The sequence below is a fragment of the Macrotis lagotis genome, chromosome 1, assembly GCF_037893015.1.
Source record: "Macrotis lagotis isolate mMagLag1 chromosome 1, bilby.v1.9.chrom.fasta, whole genome shotgun sequence".
NCBI lineage: Eukaryota > Metazoa > Chordata > Mammalia > Peramelemorphia > Peramelidae > Macrotis > Macrotis lagotis.
This window is the reverse complement of record NC_133658.1, coordinates 731,412,582-731,424,764: the sequence shown is the minus strand read 5'-3', so window position 1 is coordinate 731,424,764 and position 12,183 is coordinate 731,412,582. Positions and strand designations below refer to the sequence as shown.

Genomic DNA, 12,183 nt, shown 5'->3' with positions numbered 1-12,183 from the left:
AAGTTTAAATCTGACCTCAGACAATAATTACCCAGCTGTCTGAACCTGAGCAAGTCACTTAACTCCACTGCCTTGCAAAACCCCCCAAACAAACAAACAATTGAAGTCTATTATGAGTAACTCCAAAGAGCAGGGACTCTATTAATAAATACGGTTTATTATCAGTCTGTCTTTGAAATATGTTTGAGTTTAGCAAATATGCAACAGCTTGTGTCCTGTGGCATATACTTCGAGAACTCAGGGTGGGGGAGGTCCCAAGAAATTTAAAAACCAAAGGGGAGTGTTGTGATTTAAATTAGAGTTGAGAAGATTTAAAAGAGAAGTTTGGTAGGATAAATTCCATTGCTTTGGCTAATATTGAATAGAAAAGTACTGGTGGTCTGAAGAATCAGAGTAATTGAGATATAGAAACCAATGATCACTTGTACACGAGGAAGAAATGTCAGAATGGGACTTGAATGGAGAATTATTTGGTTTCAATATGAAACAAAGAAGCTATTTTATATGTTAATTTTAACTTCTGTCTCCATCATTATTACATGCTTCCATTTTCTCATTTGCAGATTTTGTGCCTGTTGCTGGATCAATCATTTGATAGATACAGGGTCTCTGGAAACAACCATCACCATCACCACCACCACCACCACCACCACCACCACCACCACCACCTAAAGGCTCCCCTTGTCATAGAATTAAAATAATTAGAATTCCATTCACAACTTTATAAGTTCATATGAGGAATCTGGTATTGCAAAATAGTACCTTTTTCAATGTAACAGTGATGTCTGGTGATGAAACTCGACAAGGAATAATCATTTCTCGTCCTTCAGTCATGTGTACAGTTTCAGGCATGGTGTTGTGAGGCTCTACAAATGGACTGCCTGTGTCTGAAATAGGAAAAACAAAAACAAAATGAGAACTCTTAAAGAAAAAAAAATATATATAATATATATATATGTATATATACATATATTTTTATACACATATATACATATACAGATGAATCTTTGGACTTAGGAAAGAGAATTATCAATGCAATACCATTCTTCATTCCATATTTCTTCCCTCTTGGATAAATGATATACACACGCATACACAGATACACATATACACACTCTCTTTGTCTTTCTGTAAAAATTATTCTTCCCTTACTAAATATAATTATTCCCTTACTATAAGGTAATATTATTATTCCCTTACTAAACCTATCCCCTTATTCCATTCTTGTTTCCTAGAAGGGAGAGGGAGAAAAGAGAATAGATCAATGGGGAGGTCAATGTAGGAATAAGTCACAAAATAAGGAGCATTTTGAGTGGGGGGGGGGAAGGGAAATCTCAGCATAAACTCCTTGGTATAACAATAGTAAATGAGTCAGGAAATGCCATCCAGAGCGATTGTGAGAAGTCATAGGGGGTCAGGTAAAACAGGAAAGCCATCTTTGTCTGAAGAAAAGATGACAAGAGGTGGGGGGTGACCCTGAGGGATTTACCATTTAGAGTGAAGATCTTGAAAAATGAGAGTGGAGAATATTAAAGAAAAGTTTTCTGGGTTAAATTCTAAATTCTGCCCATTCCCCTCTAATAACCTTCTGTTTAGACTCTTTACCTTGTCTCATTCCACTTCAATTTATTTTTCACACAAGTACAGAAGTCTAAAAGCAAATGGGATTAAGTGGTTTTCCTAAGGCCACGCAGTTAGGTAATTATTAAGTGTCTTGAGGTCGGATATGAATTCAGGTCCTCCTAACTCCAGGGCCGGTGCTCTATCCACTGTGCCACCTAACGGCTCCTAAACACTTCCATTTAGTTTTTGAAAGTCCTTCTCTTGAACCCAAATCACCATTCCAGCAGCTATGCCTTACTGTGTTATAACCTTCCAGATTGGCTTTTTCCTTACAACGTATACTCCAACTCTTGTCTCTTTTACTTTTCATTTTTTGTTTCTCAGTCCTGGAATGATCTCCCTCCTCACCTTTACTTCTAAAACTCAGATTAAGTTCTACCTTTCTTCATCTGTAAAACAGGTATAATCATATGTATTCTACCTACCTTACAGGATTATTGTTGTGAGGAAAAATTTTATAAATTTTAAAGTGATATAAAATATGTGAGAAGCTAATAGCATTATTAGCTGATTATTTCACATATGCTTCATATTTTTAGTAAAAATTAGTTTGGTGGCAAGCTAGAAAGACTCATAAAATGCCATAGTTAATGAAATTGTTTGCTTATTAAGAAAGTTTGATGAGTTTGCTCATATATGCAGAGAAGGTTTTTTTTTTTGACACCGAAGTAGGAATCACTTATCAGCATTAAATTCCTTCTCTAAATAGATTTGCTGAGCCAGACATTCAGGCAGTGACTATTGGGATTTGATCATTCCTTTCCTTCCTACTGTGAGTCTATATTTTTGTCTCCTTTGTAAGTCCCAAGGTAAATGGAAATGCCAGGAAATGGTTTAATTCATTTAACTAAACTGTAAATCCTTCACTTATAATTGACTGTCTCCTTAAGTAATCATCCTCAACAAAGGACACTGGCATAAGGAGTTCCTACAGGAAACAGTAAACATTTTTGTGGTTCTTACCAAATGGAGTGCCAATCCCAGATGAAAATAAGGGAAGGTTAATTCAATACCTCTTTAAATTTGTTTCCTTTTCTTTATCACTTAATGGGGCCCTTTCAAAAAATATAAATTTTATTATATCTCACTTAGCCATACTTTAAAAAACCAGAGTCCTAGTGCCAGGATCACTGTAATTACAATACCAGATCTTCAGAGATTTATACCAATCCCAACAAAAGTCAAAAAGACATCATTTGAAACACATAGGCTAGTGTCACGGTAAATAGTGAGGATTGTAATCTATTGTGTTCTTACATGAGCTTATGAGTACACATGCAACAGAAATACTCTATGGATTTGTTAACGGTACATTTCCTTTGCTATTTGATTCAAGGAAAAACTAAGAATGAACCTGACTGCTATACTATAATACAAAACTTTTTGTTTGTTTGTTTTTCAAGGACCTTAGATACAGAAAAGGTCACTGCTCCTTTAATATCACCAGTGAAACCCACTTATGACTCCCTCAGGACTCATTTATCTTTGTCATGAAATTAAAAATGACTTCCAAAATCAGCCAGCAATACAGAGTGGTTTCCTGAATCCACATCTCCTGACCATTTCAAGAGTGAGGAAGAGCTACTCCAAAAACTACCGGTGTCCTGTTGGCTCAGACACACTGTCACCAGAAGCCTATGCCAACAGAGATCTAGGTGGGGACCATATGACCATAACCTCTCTGAACTCTCCAAGCTAAAAACAGGGACAGGAAACTGGCATCAAATGTTAAGATTTCTCACCCAAAAGTATCAATGCTGCCACTCTTCCTTCAGCCCACAGACAAAGATCAAACACAGGTTCCTGCTCTTATGAATGGAGTTAGGGTCTATTTTTTAAAGGTGTTTTTCCCCCTTTCTGAATCTGCAAATATGATGCCACTAGTTTAAAAGTATTCAGACATAAAGGGTACAGATACTACTTCCATTCCATAGTTAATTCCCTCTGACATCAGTTGGGAGTTCCGTTTCTCTGCTCAAGGCAGTGGGTGGCACAAAGCATTTAGGACATTTTCCTGATTTTGATTAAAGGGGATCCAACAATAAACATCTTATTTCCTAGCATATTTATGTTCTTATAATTTTGTAAGCCTTTTTTCCTGGTTCTCTTTGATTTCATTTTCCTTTCCTCTTAGCAGGCATAAGAGGACCTAATGCTTATTTTGAGGATGGGAGTTGGTTTCATCTTTGAGAATATGGGTAGAAATAAACCAACATCCTCCTAGAAGACAGAAGGTAGACTAACTCTCAGAGTATAAACCCTCAAAGGCTGGACTATTGGACTAACACTGAGTTGTCTGTACATAGTTGCTAAAGGAAGGATCTTAAATTGATTTAGGTAAGACTAGTCTTTGAAAATCTTTGAAATATGAGCTTGAAAACAAAAAACAAAAATTACTTCTTGCAACATTTTGCAAGATTTATTTTAAAAAGTCAGTAGATTTCAACTTGTCTTATATAAATTATAAGAAACAATTAGGCAACTATTCAGAATCATTTAAATCAGGTATGATTCTGAGGTTGTGAACTTGAGTGCCTGGAAAAATGATGGTGCCCTTGACAGAAACAGAGATATCAGGAAGAAAGGTGGGTTTAGGAGAGGATAATGAGTTTTGTTTGGACACACTAAACTTTAGAGAACACCTGTATGAACTGTACAGTCAACAATTGGAAATAGGTTTCTAAACTTCAAGAGAGATAGGAATTATTTGCACTGATAACTAAATCTAAAGGTGCTGATTAGATCACTAAGAAAGGGAATTATAATTTTTGGCTGGTAGATAGCTATGGGAAATAAGTAAATGTAGAGGTATGGACATGGATGATGACTCAGCAAAGGAGACTGAAGAGGGATGAAACAGGTAGAAGGAGAACCAAGAGAGAGTACTATCATTAAAATCCAGGGGATAGGAGAAGAAGATAGTCAACAGTTTCTAAAGAAGTAGAGAGGCCAAGCAGATTGAGGACTGAGGGAAAATCATTGTAATTAGCAATTAAGAAGCTTTGCTAACCTGACAGAAGACAATTTAAGTTGGTAGGACTAGAAGTCAGATTGCAAAGGCATGGAAAATTGAGAGTATCAAGTGGAAGTGGGAACAAGGAGTATAGGATAATTTTTCTAAATATTTATCTTCCAAGGGAGGAAAGCTATAGGACAATGGTGTAAAGGGATGACAGTGTCAAATGAAGTTTTATTTGTTTTTTTTTATTTTAAGGGTGGGGAATAATGGTATATTTGCAGGCAATAGAAAACGAGCCAGTGAATTAACATGCCTGAGGACTAGAGGAGCAGGAAAGAGGACGGTATTAAGGACAAAGACTTTGGCAAGAAGGGCATCTTTTCAAATATCCTAGAGAGAAAGATCTAAACTTTGTACAGTGGAGATCATATATAAATAAAAATGTGTATACAAGATATTGTTATTATTCAGTCATTTCAGTTATGTCTGACTCTTGCTGACTCCATTTGGGTTTTGGTTTGTTTTTTGGCAGAGCTGCTGGAGTGGTTTGTCATTCCTTCTTCATCTCATTTTACAGATGAGGAAACTGAGGCACCCAGGGTTACATGATTTACTCATGGTCATACAATTAATAAGTATCTGAGGCCTGGTTTGACAGGAAGATGAGTCTTCTTGAATCCATGTCAGGAAAACTTGAATTCAAATGTGTCCTCAGACGCCCACTAGCTATATAACTCTGATCAAGTCACTTAACCTTTGGTTGCAATTAATCACTGGAGAAGAAAATGGCAAGCCACTTCAGTATCTTTTCCAAGAAAATTCCATTGACAATATGGTCTACAGGAACAAAAATGTTTGGACATGACTAAATAACTAAAGACCTGTGAAGAACATCCTAACTTCTAGTGCTCCACTGATATTATCCTACTTGAATAATGAGAGAGAAGAAAAGAGAAGAAGAAATGTGGGAAAGATGAGAGAAAATCACTCTTCCACTTTTTCTTATTTCCTTTCATTGCTTCCTTTCTACCATTGCTTTTTCACCCTTAAAACTATATTTTTCATTTTGCTTATTTGACTTAATAATAATAATAGTATTTATGAAGCAACTGGAGATTTACCAAGTGCTTTGCTTGCAAAATCCCTAAGAGGGAGGGAGTATTTTGCTCATTATGTAGGTGAAGAAATGAAAACTCAGAGGCGTTGACTGATTTGTCAATCATCACACAGCTAATAAGTATTGAAACCAGTAAAACTTCAGTTCCCCCTTACTCAGTTTAGTGTTTTATGCATTATATCAAATTGATTCTACTTATGGAGTGCTTTAGAACAATTAATAATTGAACAGATATTGATTAGATATCAACTATGTTCTAGAATTATACTAGTTGTTTTGGAAAATATGAATATAGATAAGAGGTCCCTGACTGAATGATCAGTTTAGGTGTATCAATAGATTGTTGTGTGTCAATAAATTAGAAGGGAGTGAAGTGGTAAGACTCCAATTCCAACAGGACTCAGAGAAAGAAGAGAATGGTATGTTCACAAGAAGGTGGAACTGGTAGGATTTGAGTATATCCAGGTAGGGTATTACAAATGGAGAAGACAACATGAGCAAGGACCTACAGAACAATGCTGATGAAATCAGCAGAGAGGAACTGGTCCTGATGTAACAAGTGGAGAAAATTAAGAGATAGTATGTATTTGGCAAGTAAGGGTAAGATTAGAAAACAGCCCTTCAAGGGAGCTGAAAAGGTAGAAGGGAGGAGAAAAGTGATAGGTGTAGGGATGAGGTTTGATGTTTACAAAGTCAGGGATAGGATAGGAAGGAGAATGAAGGATGTCTGACCTGGCTGTTCTACAAAATGGAGACTCCAAAAGAAAAATCACTAGTGGAAGAAAGGGTCAGACCTTGTTGGAAAATTTTCCAGGACAAGGAAGGCCTAGGTCCTATGGGAAGTTCCAGGATGAGCCGACAATAGAGAAGGCATGATTTTGAAGTCCAGTATGTCAGGAAGAGGGTCAGAAGGAGAATGAATAGGAGACATGATGGAGACAATGTTTTAAGAAGATTAAGTTGTATATAAGATGGTTTGGAGGGAGGACAGACTAAAAGAAGGAAAATTATCTTAGGAATTTGTTCTAATAATCTAGGTATAAAACTATTAAAGCCTTTGCTATAGTGGTTTTGAATTGTACCTTTAAAAATAGCCAGAGTAGAAATACTAGTATTGAAAGAATTAAATAAAAGAATAAAATACCAGATAGATAGTCAATTCAGCTAGATGACAGACTTCTAAAGGACAGCAAATTATACATACACACATATTCATATATAGGAAATATATATTTATATGTTTATGTGCAAATATATGTTTGCATATATATATGCATGTAATAGAAGCTATTTTGTACCTATTTTATTATAATAAACAAAAATTAAGGAACTGGGCTGTGAAGATACCGTTCTAAATATAGTTGTAATATAGTTGTTTCTTAATTTGAGAAGAATTTTCCATTTGTTCAACAATATTTGTGATACAACCATTTTATATGCTATATGATATTATATATCTATATATCTATATATCTATATCTATATCTATCTATATCTATCTATCTATCTATCTATCTATCTATCTATCTATCTATCTATCTATATATACTTGCTCTGTAGAGAATTACATGGTTCCTGGGCTCAAGTAGAGTGGGGAAGGAAGACCAACATAAAAATAAAAACAAAAGTCTCCATTTCACCCCTTGCATCTCTTTCTCCACCTCTTCCCCAACCCTGATGAAATTCATAGTGTATCCATGTTGCTACTATGCCAAATAGTTGCAGAAGTGGAAGAGATTCATGATTTCCTTCTTGAAAAAGATGGAAACATTTGGGTAAGGTCCCATTACAGTTTGATGTATTGGTAACTGGTTAAATGATTGGACCCAAAGGATCTAATGGATTAATATCAACATATAAAGGAATAACTGCTTCACATGGCATGGCATGCACTTGACTCTATTGAGTTCAATGTGTTTCATCAGAAACCTGGATGAAAATAAGAGTATGCTGATGAAATGTGTCAATTCCCTTAACAAGGGAAGTAAAATACAAAAAGTTCTCAGAAGTCTATGTACTTTAAGAAAATGGAAACATAATAAAGGCAAATATAAAATATTATGTTTAAATGGAAACAATTAAACTGTATAAGTATGGCACAGGGGATAAATGACTAGACAGCAATCCTTATGAAAAAGAAAATTTTTCATTAATTTGCAAGCTCATTGATGTGAGGGAACTGCCAAAATGACCAATACAAAAGGAGGTAATACTTAGGGGCTGATCTGAAGCATTGTGTTGCATTCTGGGCATCACAGTTTAAAATTATTTTAACAAGTTTGAACACATCAAGTGGAGGGTGACTAGGATGGAGAGGAATCTAGGACTCCCAAGGAAGCATGATATAATGGAAAGAGTATTATTGACTTTTGAGTCAAAGGACCAGAAACTGACTCCTTATTCTTTCTAGTCCATTATGTAATCATGATAAGACACTTCTCTATTTCATTTTCTATAATAGTAAAACGATCATATTTGCATACCTCTTTCAGAGGGTTGCTGCAAAGATCAAATTAGAATCTCTACAAAAGTTCTTTGTAAACAAGAAATGGATTTATACGGTTTGTCCCAAAAGTTTTTGTGCAGTTTTAAGCTTTAATGACAAATATTAACTTTAATTAATTACTTGAACTTCCAGTAGCTTAAGAAGATTAAGTAGTATGTAACATGGTTTGGAGGGAGGACAGACTAGAGGAAGATAGATCATCTTAGATCTATTTAAATACAAGCTGCTTATTGTGTAATTGGAGGTGCAGTTGACACTAGAAAAGCCCTAATAGGTCTTACTGAACTGGTAGGATCACAGTAAGAATTCCACCTAGATAAGATGATCTATGCCCTTTAATCAGGACAAATCTTTTCCATTTGACTAAGTTCCCACACAAGATTGAACCCAATCTAAACATTAGCTTTGTCTTTCAGAGGCTGCCTTGGCCTCATAACTAAATGAGACAATAGAAAGGGGGAAGAAAAGCTGGAACCCCCTTTCTCATATTAGTAATTTGTTATTAATAATTATTTTACTTCCTCAGGACTCTTAACACTAGAATTAAAACATAAGAGCAAACTCCAAAACAATGGCATGGACACTTTGGTCCACCACAGATACCTCTTTGGATTGCATTATTACTTTCATTAGCATCACTGATGAGCATATACTTCATCAGACCTGGGAAGATGGCAATGAAGACTGAATGCAGCCAGGTTACCCATGCTTAAGGGATGTTTTCCATAGCACAGTCTCAGAGATTTGAACACAAATTGACAGGAACATAACCCAGAAACTGCATGATAGTGGGTGAATTTAGAATTGGACCAAAGAAACACTCCTAATGGACATAGTAAAGCACCATTTTAATTTTAATACAAAGTTGTAATATAGAGACTGGCAGCAAAAACAATAGTAGAGTGAATTACCATGGGATCAAGTTCTGTATAGTCAAAATGAATTGTTTCTATGAGAAAGCATTAGGCTTATGTTGAATAAATGCACTCAGGGTTTAGAAGGTCACAGGATTTAGAACTGGTGAAGCTCTGTGTTCCAACTCTGTCATTTTTGGTGGTTACATTTTTTTTTCTTTTAGGTTTTTGCAAGGCAAATGGGGTTAAGTGGCTTGCCCAAGGCCACACAGCTAGGTAATTATTAAGTGTCTGAGGCCGGATTTGAGCTCAGGTACTCCTGACTCCAGGGCTAGTGCTCTATCCACTGCACCACCTAGCCACCCCTAACCCTGTCATTTTTACAGATGAGAAACTGAGGTTTAAGAAAGTCAAGCGACCTGCCTAAGTTCATAAAAGTAGCAGTGGAGTTGAGATTTGAACCCAGATCCCCTAGCCTCAATTCAGAGCAGACAGAGGACAAGTTAGGAAATCATAGTTGCCAGTAAACAGTACATAGTCTTTAGATGTATGTAATATAGAAGGATCAATGACCAGTTACACTTAACATTTTTAAAGCAATGCTATAGTATCTTTATTTTCATCTATAAAATGAAACAAAATACAATGTACACATGTGCATGTCTATAAGTAGGTAAATACATCAATATATATTCTTTAATATAATTTTTTAAATTTGTCCCTTCTTTTCTAATCTCAGAATCAACATTCTTCTTATCATTGAATGATAACTTGTAGTATCCACAATGCTATATTAAAATCACTATATCAATTCCTCATTCAAGAAGCTACAATTGATCTCTATTTCTTGCTACAATAACCGCTCATTTTCTATTACATCAGTTCTTCTAACTCTCCATTTAGATTTTAAGTTTTTCCAAAATTTGGCCCCTACTTATTTTCCCAGTCTTTTTGCTCACTCCTCCCCTACATAGACTCTATACAATAGGCAAACTGAAATGTCTCTTGAACATACACTATTTAACTGCCTCCATCCCTTTTTTCATGTCTCTTCCTCTGCTTGGATTACCCTTCTCCCATGTTAATCTTTAAAAATCCTTCAAGGCTAAATTCCAATGCAGCCTTCTCTGTGAAATCTTTACTGACCAATTTTGGTCTTATTTTGACCTATTCTATTATTCGATTCTTGGTATTGTCATTTGCTACCTCTGACTTGAGTAAATCACTTTACTTATTTGAAACTCAGTTTCCTCGGGTATAAAATGAGCTAGATCATTGGAAGATAGAAGAAATAACTGAAATAATTATTTTCTTCTTTGAACTTCCCTAGTACTTTGCAGCATTAATAACATGTCATATATGGCATGCAAATGCGCATTTTATCTCCCCGAACACTCCTTCTGGTGGGTAGAGACCTCCCTATTAGATCATTTTTCTATTCCTTGAAGCCTTGTAGACTTCAGGTACTCAATAAATGTATGTTAAAGAATGACTTCTGCTCTCTGATGGTATTGCTTGTGAGTAGTAATTGATTAGCTAAAATGATTACCAAATAACCAATGTAGTGCTTTTTTATCTTCAAGCAGGAAGAAGGATATTTTGTTTCTCTGTCAGACTTTTTTTTGTGCAAAATAAAGTCATGAAGCATCAAAAACTCAAAGTACTTCTCTAACTTTTAAAGCAGTTTTCTTCTCCTTTTTTGGACAAAATTTCCAATTCATTTTATTTACAAATATTTCAAGACATTTTTTGTACTTCAAACTTTTTTTAAATCAATACCTTTCCCATCTGATATCATCTTACATAGGGGAAAATATATTATGCTTCATTCCTATGTTCAGAATTCAAAGATTAAACCTCAAGCCCCATCAGCTGACCGGAACATAACCCAGAAGGACTTGAAAAGGTTTCTAACTTCCAACTGGCCCACCCCAAAATAGATGATTTTTGACTTGGTCTGACTTAAACCTTTTTTCCCAGGTCTGCTATTTTTGTGTGATTTCAGGCTGTGAACATCATCTCTCTGGGTCTCAGTTTCTTCAGTTATAAATGAGAAGTTTAAACTGTATCATGGAATCATAAATGAGATATGGAAGGGACCTTCAAAGTTACCTTATTTATCCCCTTCATTTTACAGTAGCAAAATTAAAGCTTAGAGATACTAATTAACTTATTCAGAGTCACACAGGTAACAACAACCAAGAGTTGAACCTAGGCTCTCTGCTGTGAAATTCAGAATTCCATTTACTTCACTGCCAACCTCTAAGTCTAAGGTTTTTATGGTCTATAAATCAGTTCTTATGAATCTACAGTCAAGGTTATAAAATGCAACTTTATTAAGAGGTCTTGAAAAAACTGAAGCCATATTTCATGTCACTGGAAAAGAGAAAGTCAAACTCCTCTTCATATTCTGGCTAGAATCTGTCTAGATTGTTGGGGGGGCCTATCTATGCAGCACTGGAATCTTTCTCAGTCACGCCATCTAACAGTGGCAAGACTACAAGGGACAACACAGGATACAGAGATAGAGAAGGAAATAAGAGAGAGAGAGGGAAAGAAGACAGCAACACAGAGAGAAATAGAGACAGAGAGGGTGACAGTGAGAGAGAGACAGAGGCAGAAAGAATGGGATGGTGGGAATGTACCTAAAGCAGGGAAAGAAAGGACTGGGTCATTCAAAAAACCTCTCTATGAAAAGAAATTTTCAACTGCAATTCTGAACTGTAGAAAGAAATATTCTATCTGTTTTCTGAAATACAGTACAAAAATTGTTAGAAATTAAACATGTCTTTCTAATAATAACCTTGACAAAGAACAGGGGAAAGCCCTTACCCCACCTCTACAATAGAAAAATAATAGAGTTATGGAGTTATTTATTTCAACCACATCAGGATAGAATATACTTTATGCTGCAATGCTCTTGATTGAACCTTCATATTTCTCAGAACTTAATTGAACCTCACTTTTCTCTTAGCTCTCAATTGGACTTCCCATGGCATTTCTTGACATTTAATTGGACCTCATTCATCACTTAAGATGAATGTTAAGAAAGTTAAGTTAAGAAACTAGAACTCTTCTAGTCCTCATTCCTTCAATTAAGCAAAAGAAGATTCTGAGATCCAGA

General features: G+C 35.5%; 1 protein-coding gene across 1 annotated transcript in view; it reads right to left on the bottom strand.

The window, feature by feature from the left end:
• Positions 1–12,183, bottom strand: part of FLT1 (fms related receptor tyrosine kinase 1) — a 179,997-nt gene that overhangs the window by 131,375 nt on the left and 36,439 nt on the right. The window contains exon 4 of the mRNA XM_074216144.1: positions 763–887. Within this exon, the coding sequence (XP_074072245.1) occupies positions 763–887 (125 nt within the window). The remainder of the gene's footprint in view (positions 1–762; positions 888–12,183) is intronic.